The sequence below is a fragment of the Pristiophorus japonicus genome, chromosome 12 (genome assembly GCF_044704955.1).
Source record: "Pristiophorus japonicus isolate sPriJap1 chromosome 12, sPriJap1.hap1, whole genome shotgun sequence".
In the NCBI taxonomy this organism is placed as follows: Eukaryota; Metazoa; Chordata; class Chondrichthyes; family Pristiophoridae; genus Pristiophorus; species Pristiophorus japonicus.
In genome coordinates, this window is record NC_091988.1 from 106872817 (window position 1) to 106890785 (window position 17969).

The window sequence follows — 17969 nt, forward strand, 5'->3', positions numbered from 1 at the left end:
GTGGGTAGTTATGTCTCCCTCGCTCATCGCTTCAGGCTCTTATTTCCTCTTATTCTCTGTCCCTGTAAAATAACGTATTTATTTTTGTACATAGGAACAGGAGTAGGCCATTCAGCCCATCAAGCCATCTCCACAATTCTATTAGGTCATGCTGATCTGTAGCTCAACTCCATTTACCCAACTTTGCTCCATATATCTGGAGGTTGTAAGTGTCAAAAGACTGTGCAATTCCAATTGCAGCTGGACTCAAATGTCATTGTTTTGTATTACACAGAGCTCAGTAGGCCGATTTGACAGTAAATCTAAGTTGGGGAGAACTGTACATGCACCTTTGTTTTGCTGCTCTACCTATGATTTTGACTCTTGGGGTGAGAGTTTAATTCTCCCCCTAATCCAATTCTGTTGATTTCCTTGTCACTCAGAATGGCATCAAAGCTTTTAAGCTGGTACAGCACATTTTGAAAAGTTAACATCGGAATAAATCTGTCTTTAATAGCCCTCTGGGTGCAAGGTGGCCTCTGGGTTTGTTGAGGGTGGGTTGTGTGATAGTTGAATTTTGATGTAGCAATGAAACCAAAAATATAAAGTAAACCAGTTCTAATAGTCAGTACGTTTAGACAGCTGTAATTTCCAACCTTGGTTGAACAAGCTGTGATGGGCAACTTTTCTTATCAGCCTTTGGTTACAATTGAAGATTTGCGTTTTGCTGTAGGCTGCATTTGTTTGTGGCATTTATTACCAGCAATGTATAAACTGTATTAAGTCTTTTGCACTCTGGTAAATTTTTATCTTGCATAACTTAAATATTTAAATTGCATGTAATTGGCCCATTTATGTCACTCTAGATCTGACACAAAATATAAGGATTTGTTCTATTATCTTGAAGTTCTATTATTTTAGACTTAAATTTTGGGTGGCTAAAGAAGTGGGGGAAAAATTAGTAGATAAATACACTGCGATGTAACATAGAAAAAGGGAATACGTTTTCAAAGCTTTTGCTGGTAACTTTCATTAACAATAATTGTAGAAAAAATAATTTCTGATGGTATTTTTACATTAGTTTAAATTGTAAGTCTCTGAAAATTTACAACACTTTTTTCACCTGCAGTTTGTCTAAATTGAACCCAACTAATGTTTGAAAATATAGCAGAAATGTAAAATTGTCTTACAAACACCAATAGTGACAACATTTAATAGCAGGCCAAATACATTTGTGAATACAGCTCTTGATTACGACTGAATGCAAGTTGCCACACATTGCCCACCAGTTAATGTATTGTAGATATCCTTGACGTCTTGTATATGTAGAAGAAATACATTTGGGATTGCTGGGGGAGGGGGGAAATGTGCATGTTAGGGTGATACTTTGCATTTTGGCCTCCTGGCATATGTACAGAGTAGATAAGGAAAGTAAAAGCGCATTTCCTGAAGAATTGTTTTGTGGTCACGTGTGCTTGCTGTTCTTTTCTGCCCACTAACTGGCACTGAAACAGAGTTGTCCCCTGTGTATTTTATTTTAAAAAGCAGCCTGTGGTCAGCTGTAAATCAATCAGGGCTCTAGAACTGTGGTCTTTAGTTTTCAATCTTTTTTTGGTGGTGTTGGGGACTTGAGGAAGCTTTGCGGCTGCAATGGGGAAAAGACTGCTGAAGCATTTGAGAATCGACAGATATATTCGTTGACAAGATGGGCAACTTTGGAGGAACTCAGCAAGGCTGTGGAAGGACCAGCTGGTTTTGATGTGCAGTTGTGACGCTAAAAGGGTGCAAGTTAAGTTTTGAAAGGTAAGAGGAAAATAATATATAGTGTGTTTTTAAATGTGTTTTTATTCCTTTCAATCAAATTTATATAGTACTGTGGGATAGTAAGGGTTTTGAAGGAGACCTAAAACGAGGTACTCATACTTTCGGCTTTTGAGTTTTCAGTCAACATTGTAGAGCTTGGCATTCGGGATGGAAGTGTATGTTCGAGAAAGTCCACAAAACAATTCATTATCGCAGGGTAATGGAGACAGGCAGCAATTAATTAACGGTAATGGAGTACACAAATATGATATTGTGCAAAGGCTGCAAAGCATTGTGACAAAATTGAATTTACCGATTGTGAAGGCCTTTTAGTATGTTTGGATATGTATGATTGAATAAAGGAGAATTAGTTGTTGTTTGGATAAAGGCAGTGAACAAGATTTTTTTGTGTCTTTGTTTTTATTTTGTTTATGAAGCATTGTGTTTTTGTGTGTGCGTGCGTGCGTGTGTGCATGCGTGAAATTGGGCTGTGAATTTTGAATAAGTTTCTTAGTCTCCACAATTACTAACTGTACTATCTTTGCAATATTTGCCATCACCGGCAATCCATTCTGTGAATTCCAATGGTACTGAAGAGCCCTAGTGTCTCGGAATTACCAAAACACCGGCTAAGTTGACGTTATTTGAATGGTTCAAATTTAGCAGCTTCCCTAGAATGAGAGTGTCTTGGGTTATTACACTTCTAATTTAACTAATCTAGGATTGATTTTGAATTGGAGCATTAGCGAAAACGATACTAAAAGGTGTGCTCTAAGTTTAGGAATTCACGTAGATATTGAGGGAAAAGCCAGAAGATTAAATAGTTTAAATGATTTAAATCCTTTTTATTGTTCACAGAAGCAGAAGGGATAAAAACACATTTAAAAATTATCATTCTTTTATTTAAGCATTTCGTATTTTATTTTTAACTTCATGTTTCACATTTTTCCAGTTTGGATGGACATACAATGCATCGCTCTATTTTAGAATTGTTTCACCGTAAAACTACAAGATCACCTGAGGTAATAATTTTGATTTTTAAAAAATTGTTTTTAATTTAGTTTTAAAAATGATCACTTGAAATGCAATTTCCTCATCTTTCCTTTGCAGAATTCTGAGGGGGATTGTGCTAATGGCCATGAGATTGATGCAGATGAAGACAAAGGCGCTGATAATTATGCCAATTGTTTTGATGATGAACTGAAGGAAACTTCTGACATCGATTTTGGGGCAATGAAAAAATGTAAAGGAAGTAACTGTGGACTTAAGTCGTGGATTCAAATGGACCCGCGACTGTTCTGTTTTCTATATGATGAGCAGCAGAACAAGTGCTATTGCAAGTAAGCATAATTATTTAACAAGCAAGTATTATTGAAAATTAATTCATGAGATTATGCACGAAAAAAACTTTTTTGATGTGTTCTATTTTAGAGTCTGTGTTGATAATAGCATTACTGACACAGAGTGGACAAGTGGTAGGTCTCAACCGCAAGGTGGGTGGAAAAAAGATTACTTGCTTCGCCACCTGGCCAGTAGGGAACACCTTCAGGCACTGTCGGTCCCATTAAATGCAGCCAACTGGGAGAAGGCACTGTTTACTGATGCTCTGAGCAATGATACAAAAGAGGACGTTGTTCACCTCCTCAGAAATGTTCTTTGGCTAATCAAGGAACAGTTACCCATATCCAAAGCTAAAAGCCTACACAGGTAAAGACTGTTTCTACAGATTCTTTTTCTCCCTGTGCTGTTTCTATCTTTTTCTCACAATCATTTTTCATTTTAGGTTAATAGAGAGCCATGGTGTGTCATTGGGTAGACGCCACAGAAGTAAAAATTATAGCTGGCAGTTTGTTGCAGCTCTTAATGAACCTGTTGAGGCAGAAAACTTAACGGCATTAAAACAAGCCAGAGTTCATTCTCTGATTGTTGATGAAAGTTCAGATATTGCCACTGAAAAGCACCTGATGATGTACACAAAATTTCTTGCAAAGGTAAGGCTCTTAATTTACCTACGTGTGCTGGAGTGGGGTGGGGTGGGGTGGGGTGGGGTGGGCGGGCGACAGGGCAGGTTTAGGATTTATGATGCCAACTGAGTATGTCCAGCAGAAAGTTAGCAACAAACTTGACTGCTCTTGCCACTAAATGTATTTTTCAAAAAGAGAAATTATTAAGGGATGCTCTGACATTATGATTCCATCATGGGTTAATATTTCAGCGTTTTCAAACAAATTCGATCTACAGATGAATTGTGTGTGGATGTTTCTTTTTGGAAGTAGAGCAAAATGAAGGCCTGTGACCTGTTTGTTTTCAGTGTTCCATAGCATTTTCTGCAAAAAATACCCAGTTATTAAATTGACATCAATTATTTTGTTTAGATTCCTTATAGAAATTGTGCTGTTTGTATGAAATTGAGTTAGATATTTGGATTACTAATGAGAGAAAGGACAGATTTGACCTGAACTTCAATGAAGTTCAGTAGAGCTGTGTTGTTTTCTCAGCATGTTTTTTGGGGATTCGTTCTGGGCCAATTTAAATTTGGGTATTGATATTTGCAGTGAAATTTAAGATGGTGTTCCCCATAGTAATGTTTAGTGTCAATTGAAGGAGAAGGAAACAAGGAACAAATATTTCCTCAGTGTATCTTTTAAATGCTTTAAGTAAAACAAGTATAATTATCAAATATGTGGCGCAGTCACTGGTGTCCCGCACTTTTGCACCGCCTGTTATTTTTTTCCCTTTGCCCTCTGGCTCCCCTCTGCCTGACTCCCCTTCTGCCCGACATCCCCCCCCCCCTCTTCTGCCCGACATCCCCCTCCCTTCTGCCCGACATCCCCCTCCCTTCTGCCCGACATCCCCCCTCCCTTCTGCCCGACATCCCCCCTCCCTTCTGCCCGACATCCCCCCCCCTTCTGCCCGACATCCCCCCCCCCTCTTCTGCCCGACATCCCCCTCCCTTCTGCCCGACATCCCCCTCCCTTCTGCCCGACATCCCCCTCCCTTCTGCCCGACATCCCCCCCCTTCTGCCCGACATCCCCCCCTTCTGCCCGACATCCCCCCCCCTTCTGCCCGACATCCCCCCCCTTCTGCCCGACATCCCCCCCCCTTCTGCCCGACATCCCCCCCCTTCTGCCCGACATCCCCCCCCCTTCTGCCCGACATCCCCCCCCCTTCTGCCCGACATCCCCCCCCCTTCTGCCCGACATCCCCCCCCCTTCTGCCCGACATCCCCCCCCCCTTCTGCCCGACATCCCCCCCCCTTCTGCCCGACATCCCCCCCCCCTTCTGCCCGACATCCCCCCCCCTTCTGCCCGACATCCCCCCCCCCTTCTGCCCGACATCCCCCCCCCTTCTGCCCGACATCCCCCCCCCCTTCTGCCCGACATCCCCCCCCCCTTCTGCCCGACATCCCCCCCCCCTTCTGCCCGACATCCCCCCCCCCCTTCTGCCCGACATCCCCCCCCCCCTTCTGCCCGACATCCCCCCCCCTTCTGCCCGACATCCCCCCCCTTCTGCCCGACATCCCCCCCCCCTTCTGCCCGACATCCCCCCCCCCTTCTGCCCGACATCCCCCCCCCTTCTGCCCGACATCCCCCCCCTTCTGCCCGACATCCCCCCCCTTCTGCCCGACATCCCCCCCTTCTGCCCGACATCCCCCCCTTCTGCCCGACATCCCCCCCTTCTGCCCGACATCCCCCCCCTTCTGCCCGACATCCCCCCCCCTTCTGCCCGACATCCCCCCCCCTTCTGCCCGACATCCCCCCCCCCTTCTGCCCGACATCCCCCCCCCTTCTGCCCGACATCCCCCCCCCTTCTGCCCGACATCCCCCCCCCTTCTGCCCGACATCCCCCCCCCTTCTGCCCGACATCCCCCCCCCTTCTGCCCGACATCCCCCCCCCTTCTGCCCGACATCCCCCCCCCTTCTGCCCGACATCCCCCCCCCTTCTGCCCGACATCCCCCCCCCTTCTGCCCGACATCCCCACCCCCTTCTGCCCGACATCCCCCCCCCCTTCTGCCCGACATCCCCCCCCCTTCTGCCCGACATCCCCCCCCTTCTGCCCGACATCCCCCCCCCTTCTGCCCGACATCCCCCCCCCTTCTGCCCGACATCCCCCCCCCTTCTGCCCGACATCCCCCCCCCTTCTGCCCGACATCCCCCCCCCTTCTGCCCGACATCCCCCCCCCTTCTGCCCGACATCCCCCCCCCTTCTGCCCGACCGCCCCCCCCCTGTTCTTGCTTGCATTTCTCGCTCGGTTTACCCCTGCCCCCCCCTTGCTTGCAGACTCTTGCATGCACCCCCCCACCACCGCCGTTCGCTTACACGTGTAGTTGTGTCTTCCTTCTCCCCCCCACCCCCCCCTCGATTTCTTCTCCCCATCTCTCAGCTCCACCACTCTCTCACCCTCCCCCCACTCCCTCCTGCCTTCCTCTCGCGTCCGTCCCTGTCCATTTTGTAACAGTTTATAATGGTATGTGGAATTGATGACATTATATTAATATCACTTGCATTGAATATGAATTGGTCAATAACCTCAACTTAATTCTCCAAGTTTAGAAAATTTCTGTCAGTGCAATGACCAATAGAATTGTATGCATGTATCCTGTTAAAATAGCTTTCTCCTTTTTTTGGAGCTGGTAGTTGGAAAACTTGTTGCCAGGCCTTTGCCACAGTTTGGATTGATTTGCTTTTGTTTCTCCCATTACCCCTTTTCTTTAGATACTGTGGCTAAGGTTGTGACTTTGTTTTACGGGGAGCCACAGCCTTCATTGTTAAATGTATATGTTGACCTTAAAGTCCGAATTTGTTCCAGGTTCAATGCAGCTTTTTTTATCCAGGGAATTTATGGTTGTAACATTAAACTTGAAAGGAGTACATAAGAAATGATGATGGGAAAAAGTGCCATTCGGCCCATTGAACCTTATCTTCTTCTCTGGCAGTCCCTCGCATCGAGGATGACCTGCTTCCACACCAAAAAGTGATGAGTTCACAGGTGTTTCAATGAAGGACCTGACATTCCAGGTCCCGAACTACATAATGAAAGGTGGAAGATGCCTGTGTGTGGATTTTTTTAATGTGTGGTGGCCATTGCACACCAGCCACCACACAGGCTTGACAGAGTGAGGTCTTGTCCCAGTGGCAAGGATTAACCAAGACGACTGGAGACCAGTTCTGCTGCACGGACCTAGTGCGCACACATATCGCAGTGTGGACTAGCCCATGCTGCCCAATGGGCCCCGAACTCACGCCTCTCCTGGGCCCCGATCACGTCGCTCTACAATCTCTCGCCGTTCCTTCGCCCCGACCTCGCCGCTCCTGCTGTTTGCCACCTCTCCTGCTGTACCTGCCCACACTCCAATCAGTGACCTGGATTTTGGTGACGTCCAGTCCAGTTGCCTTTCTCCAAGTCGTCACCCTCCTGCACCAGCTCTCGCTGCTCCCTGAGGTGGCATGCCTCCACGCTGCTCCCGGGTCACCGCCCCTCCGCTCCTTTTATGGCCCCGACCTGCGGCTGGTGGTTTTCGCAGGTCGGGGCCTCCACACTGCTTATCTTATTCCTATGCTTACTACTGTGGCACTAACCCCTCCCTCACCGCATCCAACTGTATCTTGAACCATCCTAATGTTTTTGCCTCTGCTCCTCTCCCTGGCAGACCATTCCATACATTTATCGCTGAGACAAGAGATTCTTCCTGATATGTTCGAACATTTCTTCCTCCTTCAAATTGCATGCTTCAGCACCATTGGAACAGGCTGACACTGGCCCATATTCTTTGGGAAAAATCGCACAAGGGATCATCTCTCTTTAAGACGATTGCCAACACAACATTGGAAACATCCCCAAGTGACCATTCTCACTCCTGTATGGCCTCACCTTGATGCATCAGTTCTTTTTTCCCAGCCTAGGTAAATATTTGTCGAATGTAAAAGTTAATTGCAGCACAGTCTGCACTGAAACACATTTCTTTTAATTTTTCTAGTTAATTGTTACTGTTAAAATGTTTTAAAATCTTTGTTTTGTCATTATCCAGAAATTTTGTATCTTTATTTGTCGTCAACAAGTTGGCCACAACTTATGATAGATTCAAATGTTTGAGTGTTTAGGATAGTGGATTGTTATGTCAAAACATGATCTGATGGTGGGTATCCTAAGTCTTGGCTTCTTTGCTTGTACCAGATGGGATTAACTTTGACGGTTGCAGAATATTTTACGATTATTTAACCCGCAGCTTTTCCCACCATTGCAGTTCTAAGCTAGCCTTGAAACTTCAATCATGTGGTTTCACAGAGAAATACATAGAAGTTGCAACACGGCAACAGACAATTTGGCTCAATCAGGTGTTTATCCACCACTTGAGCAAGTAGTCCTAATAACAATTATATACCTGTGTTCCCATATCCCTTCAATCCCTTTTCCTTCTCCCTCCTATCCAATTTAATCTTAACTGTTGACAGAGTTCCTGCCTAACCCTGGAGGTGAATTCTACAGCCTCACAACTCTCTGTACGAAGACGTTTTCCTGCTCTTTGTTCTAAATCTCTTTAATTTAATGTATTTTTCGGCCCCCATTCTTGACCCCTTAACTACTGGAAACAGTTTGCTTCTATCTACCCTGTCCTATCCTTTCATAATTTTAAACTCTTCTATCATACTGCTCCATAATCTGCATTGTTCTAACAAAAAGAGAACCAATTTTACAAGTCTGTTTTCACATTTGTATTTCCTCATGCCAGGAGTGGTGTCATCGGTTGACAATCCTGATACTGAGTCCATTTAGACTAACTCCATTGATGGTACTTGACACCTCCGTTCTTTCACAGTCAATCTACTCAGTGCTCTGACACCAGTGGAGCCTGAATCTGCTCTTCTATTCCATCTGACGCTACTTGGGGCAACTGCATTGACAATGACTGGGCTTCGGGGACTACTCAGCCCCCAAAGCACAAGTTGGGTATCTAATCTAATGATGCCTAGCTCCAGTTCCTATTTTCTTGATGAAGATAAGCTAGTTGGAGATACAGTTGGATACTGTGAGGGAGACGTTACTGTAGGGGTGAGATAATCCAGTTGAATCTTTTGAGGTGGTCATTTGCATGGCGGTTAAGGGTGTATCGATGGATGTTATCTATATAGACTTCAAGAGGGCATTTGAGAGGATTTTCAGAAGATATAAGCAAAAATTAGCATATTGGAGTTGGAGGTAACCTTGTGACATGTGTTGTTAATTGGTTGGGAGGTAGGAGACGGAGAGTGGGATAAAAGAAAAGTTATCTGATTGTCGGGATGTAACAAATGATGTTCCTCAGGGACTTGAACTGGTGCCTCAGCTATCTACCATATACATCAGTCACTTGGATGAAGGACTAGAGAATTGTATATCCAAGTTTGTAGGTGACACTAAGTTAGGAACAGGAAGTCGAGATGGGAGCAGAAAGCTGCAAAGTGATATGGACAGACTAAATGACTGGGCAAAACTGCAGCAGATGGCGTTTAATGTGGGGACTTTGTAAGCTTTCCGTTTTGGATCTGAGAAAGACAAATCGGAATATTTTCTTAAATGGGGAGAGTCTATGAACTGTAAAAGAGCAAAGGTATTTTGGTGTCCATGTGTGCAAATCACTAAAAGCTAATTCAATGTAACAAAAATGTTATCATGAGGGCTAATGGAATGTTGGTCTTTAATTCAAAGGTTGGAATACAAAAGTGAGGAAGTGATGCTTTAGTTGTACTGACCTTGGTCAGACATTATCTGAAGCGTCGTACCTCAGGAAGGATATATTGGCTTTGGAATGTATTGCAGATTCACCAGAATGATGCTAGTGCTTAAAGGGTTAAATTATGAAGAAAGGTTGCATAAACTTAGTGTGCATTCCCTTGAGTTTAGACGGTTGAAGTGTTTGATAGGGTAGATACAAAATAACTATTTCCACTGATGGAGTCTAGATCAAGGGTGAACAATCTTGCATTTAAAACATTTTATTTATTCATTCACGGTTTGTGGGCGTCGTTAGCAAGGCCAGAACTGCGTACAGTTTTGGTCTCCTTATTTAAGGAGAGATATACTTGCGTTGGAGGCAGTCAGAGAAGGTTCACGAGGTTGATTCCTGAAATGAACAGTAGCTACACTATTGGATGGAGTATAACTCGAGAAATAATAGTGTCTTGTAAAAAGGGAACGACAATAATCATGTGCGATTTTAACCTTCATATTGATTGGACAAAGCAAATTGGCCAGGGTAGCCTTGAGGAAGAGTTCATAGAGTGTATCCGGGATAGTTTCCTTGAACCAACCGGGGATCAGGCTATCTTAGCTCTGGTACTGTGTAATGAGACAGGATTAATAAATGATCTTCCAGTAAAGGATCCTCTAGGAATGAGTGACCACTGCACGGTTGAATTTCAAATTCAGTTGGAGGGTGAGAAAGTTGGATTTCAAACCAGTGTCCTAAGCTTAAATAAAGGAGACTACAAAGGTATGAGGGCAGAGTTGGCTAAAGTGATCTGGGAAAATAGACAAAAAAATGGGACGGTTGATGAGCAGTGGCAGACATTTAAGGAGATATTCCATAACTCGCCAAAAAAAAAATCCCAATGAGAAGGAAAGACTAAGAGAAGAGATAACCATTCTTGGCGAAATAAGGGATGATATCAAATTGAAAACGAGGGCATACAATGTGGCGAAGACTAGTAGGAGGCCAAAGGATTGGGAAACTTTTAAAAGCCAGCAAAGAGCGACTAAAAAAATGAGAGAGAGGGAAGATAGATTATGAAAGTAAACTAGCAAGGAATATGAAAACAGATAGATAGTAAGAGTTTCAACAGGTATATAAAAAGGAAAAGAGTGGCTAAAGTAAATTTTGGTCCCCGAGAGAATGAGACTGGGGAATTAATATTGGAGAACAGAAAAATGGCAGACGTTGAACAAATATTTTGTGTCAGTCTTCATGGTAGAAGATACTAAAAACAACCCAATAGTGGATAATCAAGGGGCTATGGGGAGGGAGGAACTCAGTACAATCACTATCACTAAAGTAGTACTCGATAAAATAATGGGACTAAAGGCAGACAAGTCCCCTGGATCTGATGGCTTACATCCCTAGGGTCTTAAAAGAAGTGGCTGCAAAGATAGTGGATGCATTGGTTCAGGGCTGGGACCCCAGCTATTTACAATATACATCAATGATTTAGATGAAGGAATTGAATGTAATATCTCCAAGTTTGCAGATGACACCAAGCTGGGTGAAACATAGAAACATAGAAAATAGGTGCAGGAGTAGGCCATTCGGCCCTTTGAGCCTGCACCGCCATTCAATGAGTTCATGGCTGAACATGCAACCTCAGTACCCCATTCCTGCTTTCTCACCATACCCCTTGATCCCCCTAGTAGTAAGGACTACATCTAACTCCTTTTTGAATATATTTAGTGAATTGGCCTCAACAACTTTCTGTGGTAGAGAATTCCACAGGTTCACCACTCTCTGGGTGAAGAAGTTTCTCCTCATCTCGGTCCTAAATGGCTTACCCCTTATCCTTCGACTGTGACCCCTGGTTCTGGACTTCCCCAACATTGGGAACATTCTTCCTGCATCTAACCTGTCTAAACCCGTCAGAATTTTAAAAGTTTCTATGAGATCCCCTCTCATTCTTCTGAACTCCAGTGAACACAAGCCCAGTTGATCCAGTCTTTCTTGATATGTCAGTCCCGCCATCCTGGGAATCAGTCTGGTGAACCTTCGCTGCACTCACTCAATAGCAAGAATGTCCTTCCTCAAGTTAGGAGACCAAAACTGTACACAATACTCCAGGTGTGGCCTCACCAAGGCCCTGTACAACTGTAGCAACACCTCCCTGCCCCTGTACTCAAATCCCCTCGCTATGAAGGCCAACATGCCATTTGCTTTCTTAACCGCCTGCTGTACCTGCATACCAACCTTCAATGACTGATGTACCATGACACCCAGGTCTCGTTGCACCTCCCCTTTTCCTAATCTGTCACCATTCAGATAATAGTCTGTCTCTCTGTTTTTACCACCAAAGTGGATAACCTCACATTTATCCACATTATACTTCATCTGCCATGCATTTGCCCACTCACCTAACCTATCCAAGTCACTCTACAGCCTCATAGCATCCTCCTCGCAGCTCACACTACCACCCAACTTAGTGTCATCCGCAAATTTGGAGATACTACATTTAATCCCCTCGTCCAAATCATTAATGTACAATGTAAACAGCTGGGGCCCCAGCACAGAACCTTGCGGTACCCCACTCGTCACTGCCTGCCATTCTGAAAAGTACCCATTTACTCCTACTCTTTGCTTCCTGTCTGACAACCAGTTCTCAATCCATGTCAGCACACTACCCCCAATCCCATGTGCTTTAACTTTGCACATTAATCTCTTGTGTGGGACCTTGTCGAAAGCCTTCTGAAAGTCCAAATATACCACATCAACTGGTTCTCCCTTGTCCACTCTACTGGAAACATCCTCAAAAAATTCCAGAAGATTTGTCAAGCATGATTTCCCTTTCACAAATCCATGCTGACTTGGACCTATGATGTCACCTCTTTCCAAATGCACTGCTATGACATCCTTAATAATTGATTCCATCATTTTACCCACTACTGATGTCAGGCTGACCGGTCTATAATTCCCTGTTTTCTCTCTCCCTCCTTTTTTAAAAAGTGGGGTTACATTGGCTACCCTCCACTCGATAGGAACTGATCCAGAGTCAATGGAATGTTGGAAAATGACTGTCAATGCATCCGCTATTTCCAAGGCCACCTCCTTAAGTACTCTGGGAATGCTGTCCATCAGGCCCTGGGGATTTATCGGCCTTCAATCACATCAATTTCCCCAACACAATTTCCCGACTAATAAGGATTTCCCTCAGTTCCTCCTTCTTACTAGACCCTCTGACCCCATTTATATCCAGAAGGTTGTTTGTGTCCTCCTTAGTGAATACCGAACCAAAATACTTGTTCAATTCCGCCATTTCTTTGTTCTCCATTATGACTTCCCCTGATTCTGACTGCAGGGGACCTACGTTTGTCTTTACTAACCTTTTTCTCTTTACATATCTATCGAAACTTTTGCAGTCCGTCTTAATGTTCCCTGCAAGCTTCCTCTCGTACTCTCTTTTCCCTGCCCTAATCAAACCCTTTGTTCTCCTCTGCTGAGTTCTAAATTTCTCCCAGTCCCCAGGTTCACTGCTTTTTCTGGCCAATTTGTATGCCACTTCCTTGGCTTTAATACTATCCCTGATTTCCCTTCACTTCCCTTTTTTATTTTTACGCCAGACAGGGATGTACAATTGTTGTAGTTCATCCATGCGGTCTCTAAATGTCTGCATTGCCCATCCACTGTCAGCCCCTTAAGTATAATTCGCCAGTCTATCCAATTCACGCCTCATACCTTCAAAGTTACCCTTCTTTAAGTTCTGGACCATGGTCTCTGAATTAACTGTTTCATACTCCATCCTAATGTAGAATTCCACCATATTATGGTCACTCTTCCCCAAGGGGCCTCGCACAACGAGATTGCTAATTAATCCCCTCTCATTACACAACACCCAGTCTAATATGGCCTCCCCACTAGTTGGTTCCTCGACATATTGGTCTCGAAAACCATCCCTTATGCACTCCAGGAAATCCTCCTCCAATGTATTGCTTCCAGTTTGGTTAGCCCAATTTATGTGCATATTAAAGTCACCCATGATAACTGCTGCACCTTTATTGCATGCACCCCTAATTTCCTGATAAATGTGAGATTATCCACTTTGGTGGCAAAAACAGGAAGACAGAATATTATCTGAATGGTGACAGATTAGGAAAAGGGGAGGTGCAACGAGACCTGGGTGTCATGGTACATCAGTCATTGAAGTTTGGCATGCAGGTACAGCAGGCGGTGAAGAAGGCAAATGGTATGTTGGCCTTCACAGCTAGAGGATTTGAGTATAGGAGCAGGGAGGTCTTACTGCAGTTGTACAGGGCCTTGGTGAGGCCTCATCTGGAATATTATGTTCAGTTTTGGTCCCCTAATCTGAGGAAGGACGTTCTTGATATTGAGGGAGTACAGCGAAGGTTCACCAGATTGATTCCTGGGATGGCAGGACTGACATATGAGGAGAGACTGGATCAACTGGACTTGTATCCACTGGAGTTTAGAAGAATGAGAGGGGATTTCACACAAACATATAAAATTCTGACGGGATTGGACAGGTTAGAGGCAGGAAGAATGTTCCCGTTGCTGGGGAGTCCCAGAATCAAAGGTCACAATCTAAGAATAAGGGGTAGTAAGCCATTTTAAGAACAAGATGAGGAGCAACTTCTTCACTCAGAGTGGTTAACCTGTGGAATTCTCTACCGCAAAAAGTTGTTGAGGCCAGTTCGTTCGATATATTCAAAAGGGAATTAGATATGGCCCTTACGGCCAAAGGGATCAAGGAGTATGGAGAGAAAGCAGGAAAGGGGTACTGAGGTTGAACGGTCAACCATGATCTTATTGAATGGTGCTGCAGGCTCGAGTTGCCGAATGGCCTGCTCCTGCACCTAATTTCTATGTTTCTGTGTAATCTTCCAAAATTACCTGGATTCTGGGGCGGTCCCAGCGGATTGGAAAACCGCAAATGTAACACCCGTATTTTAAAAAGGAGGCAGGCAAATAACAGGAAACTTTCGACCAGTTAGCCAAACATCTGTCATTGGGAAAATGCTGGAGTCCATTATTTAGGAAGCAGTAGTGGGACATTTGGAAAAGCATAATTCAATTAAGCAGAGTTGGCATGGTTTTATGAAAGGGAAATCATGTTTGACAAATTTGCTGGAGATCTTTGAGGATGTAACGAGTGGGGTGGATAAGGGGGAATCAATGGATGTGTATTTGTATTTCCTGAAGGCATTCGATAAGGTGCCACATGAAAGGTTACTGCACAAGATAAAAGGGGTTGGGGGTAATATATTAGCATGGATAGAGGATTGGCTAGCCAACAGAAAACCAAGTCGGGATAAATGGGTCATTTTCCGGTTGGCAAACAGTGACTAGTGGAGTGCTGCAAGAATCGGTGCTAGGGCCTCAACTATTTACAATTTATATTAATGACTTGGATGAAGGGACTAAGTGTAACCAATCTTGCTTGGTGGGAAAGCAAATTGTGAGGAGGACACAAAAAATCTGCACAGGCTAAGTGAGTGGGTAAAAATTTGGCAGATGGTGTATGATGTGGGAAAATGTGAGGTTATCCACTTTGGCAGAAAAAAATAGAAAAGCAAATTTTAATTTAAATAGTGAAAAATTGCAAAGAGCTGCAGAACAGAGGGACCTGGGGATCCTTGTGCATGAAACACAAAAAGTGAGTATGCAGGTACAACAAGTGATCAGGAAGGCCAATGGAATGTTGGCCTTTATTGCAAGGGGGATAGAGTATAAAAGCAAAAAAGTCCTGCTACAACTGTACAGGGTATTGGTGAGGCCACAATTCCTCAAAGCCTCCTTGATAAAAATGCAACATCCCCACCGACACCTGGGAGTCCCTGGCCAAAGACCGCCCTAAGTGGAGGAAGAGAATCCGAGAGGGCGCTGAATACCTCGAGTCTTGTCGCCGAGAGCATGCAGAAACCAAGCACAGGCAGCCGAAGGAACGTGCGGCAAACCAGTCTTCCCACCCACCCTTTTCTTCAACGACTGTCTGTCCCACCTGTGACAGAGACTGTAATTCCCGTATTGGACTGTTCAGTCACCTGAGAACTCACTTTAAGTGGAAGCAAGTCTTCCTCGATATTGAGGGACTGCCTATGAAAGTGCTGATGATGACTGCGTAGTTTTGGTCTCCGTATTTAAGAAGGATATACTTGCATTGGAGGCTATTCAGAGAAGGTTCACCCGGTTGATTCTGGAAATAGGTTGAGTAGGTTGGGCCTCTACTCATTGGAGTTCAGAAGAATGAGGTGATCTTATCGAAACATATAAGATAATGTGGGGGTTCGACAAGGTGGATGCTGAGAGGATCTTTCCACTCATAGGGGAAACTAAAATTAGGGGACATCGTTTCAGAATAAGGGGCCGCCCATTTAAAACTGAGATGAGGAGGAATTTCTTCTCTCAGAAGGTTGTGAATCTTTGGAATTCTCTACCCCAGAGAGCTGTGGAACTTGGGTCATTGAATATATTTAAGGTGGAGATACAGATTTTTGAATGATAAGGGAGTCGAGAGTTATGGGGAGCGGGCAGGGATGTGGAGTTGAGGCCCAAGATCAGATCAGCCATGATCTTATTGAATGCAGGGCAGCCTCGAGGGGCCAAATGGCCTACTCCTGCTCCGATTTCTTATGTTCTTGTGTAATTTATTGCCCATCCCTAATTGCCCTTGACAAAGTGGTGGTGAGCCGCCGCCTTAAACCACCACAGACCGTGTGGTGAATGTACTCCCACAGTACTGTTGGGTAGGGATTTCCAGGATTTTGACCCAGCGACGATGAAGGAACTGCGATTTATTTCCAAGTCAGAATGGTCTGTGACTTCGAGGAGAACTTGGAGGTGGCGGTGTTTCCAGGTACTTGCTGCCCTTGTCATTCTAGGTGGTAGAGCTGTTGAAGGCGCATTGATGAGTTGCTGCATTGCATCTTGTGGATGGTACACACTGAAGCCATGGTGTGGTGGTGGAGGGAGTGAATGCTTAAGGTGGTGGATGGGATGCAGATCAAGCAGGCTGCTTTATCCTGGATGGTGTTAAATTTCTTGAGTGTTGATGGGGCTGCACTCGTGCAGGCAAGTGGCGAGTATTCCATCACACTCCTGACTTGTGCCTTGTAAGTGGTGGAACGGCTTTGGTGAGTCAGGAGATGAGTCACCTGTCACAGAATCATCATCGTCGCAGGCAGTGCTTTCACTCTTAAAAATGAGCTCTCAGCTGGCTGTACTGTCCAATGCGGGAATTACAGTCTCTGTCACAGGTGGGGCAGACAGTGGTTCAAGGAAAGGGTGGGTGGGGAGCCTGGTTTGCCGCACACTCTCCGTTGTCTGCGCTTGATTTCTGCATGCTCTTGGCAACGAGACTCGGTGCTCAGCGCCCTCCTGGATGCTCTTCCTCCATTTTGGGCGGTCTTGAGCCAGGGATTCCCAGGTGCCGGTAGGGATGTTGCACTTTATCAAGATGGCTTTAAGGGTGTCCTTGAAATGTTTCCTCTGCCCACCTGGGGCTCACTTGCCGTGAAGGAGTTTCGAATAGAGCGCTTGCTTAGGGAGTCTTGTGTTGGGCATGCGGATGATGTGGCCCGCCCAACGGAGCTGGTCTAGGGCGGTCAGTGCTTCAATGCTGGGGATATTGGCCTGAGTGAGAACATTGATGTTGGTGCATGTATCCTTCCAGTGGATTTGCAGGATCTTGCAGAAGCAGCATTGGTGGTACTTCTCCAGCGCTTTGAAATGTCTGCTGTCTATGGTCCACATCTCTGAGCCATATAGTAGGGCGGATATCACTACTGCCCTGTAGACTATAAGCTTGGTGCCAGTCCTGGTCTTCAAACACTCTTCCTCAGGCGATAGACGGCTGCACTGGCGCCCCGGATTCCCTTCGGCCGCTTCAACGCCGGCCCCGGAGTCCCTTCGGCCGGTTCAACGCCGGCCCCGGAGTCCCTTCGGCCGCTTCAACGCCGGCCCCGGAGTCCCTTCGGCCGCTTCAACGCCGGCCCCGGAGTCCCTTCGGCCGGTTCAACGCCGGCCCCGGAGTCCCTTCGGCCGGTTCAACGCCGGCCCCGGAGTCCCTTCGGCCGGTTCAACGCCGGCCCCGGAGTCCCTTCGGCCGCGAAAGCAGCTGGAGGAATTGCGGCGGAGCCCCTGTCGGGCACGTGGCGCGGGTAATGGCGGCAGCCACTCTGGCTTCTCTTGCGACCCCTCAAGAAACTAAAATGGTATTGCAGAATACCCAACCTCTGACCCGTCCTTGTAGCCACAGTATTTATGAGGCTGGTCCATGATGACCCCGAGGATTTTGATGATGGTAATGCCATTGAATGTCAAGAAGAGGTGGCTAGAGTCTCTTTGTTGGAGATAGCCATTGTCCAGCACTTTTGTGGCGTAAATGTTACTTGCCACTTATCAGACTAAGCCTGAATGTTGATCGGATCTTGCTGCATGTGGGCATGGACTGTTTCACTATCTGAGGAAATACGAATGAATCTGAACACTGTGA

At 45.6% G+C, this 17969-nt stretch overlaps 1 protein-coding gene across 5 annotated transcripts in view; it reads left to right on the top strand.

Annotated features, from left to right (window-relative positions):
* nckipsd (NCK interacting protein with SH3 domain) overlaps positions 1-17969 on the top strand; it is a 280231-nt gene that overhangs the window by 16205 nt on the left and 246057 nt on the right. Inside the window, exons 2-6 of one of the 5 annotated variants that reach the window (XM_070895840.1) lie at positions 1613-1782; positions 2735-2804; positions 2893-3122; positions 3214-3489; positions 3566-3773. The exons of 3 other annotated variants lie outside the window; for them this stretch is intronic. In XM_070895840.1, coding sequence (XP_070751941.1) covers positions 2751-2804; positions 2893-3122; positions 3214-3489; positions 3566-3773 — 768 coding nt within the window. In that variant the 5' untranslated portion in view covers positions 1613-1782; positions 2735-2750. The remainder of the gene's footprint in view (positions 1-1612; positions 1783-2734; positions 2805-2892; positions 3123-3213; positions 3490-3565; positions 3774-17969) is intronic. One more of the 5 variants, XM_070895844.1, reaches the window with a different exon arrangement.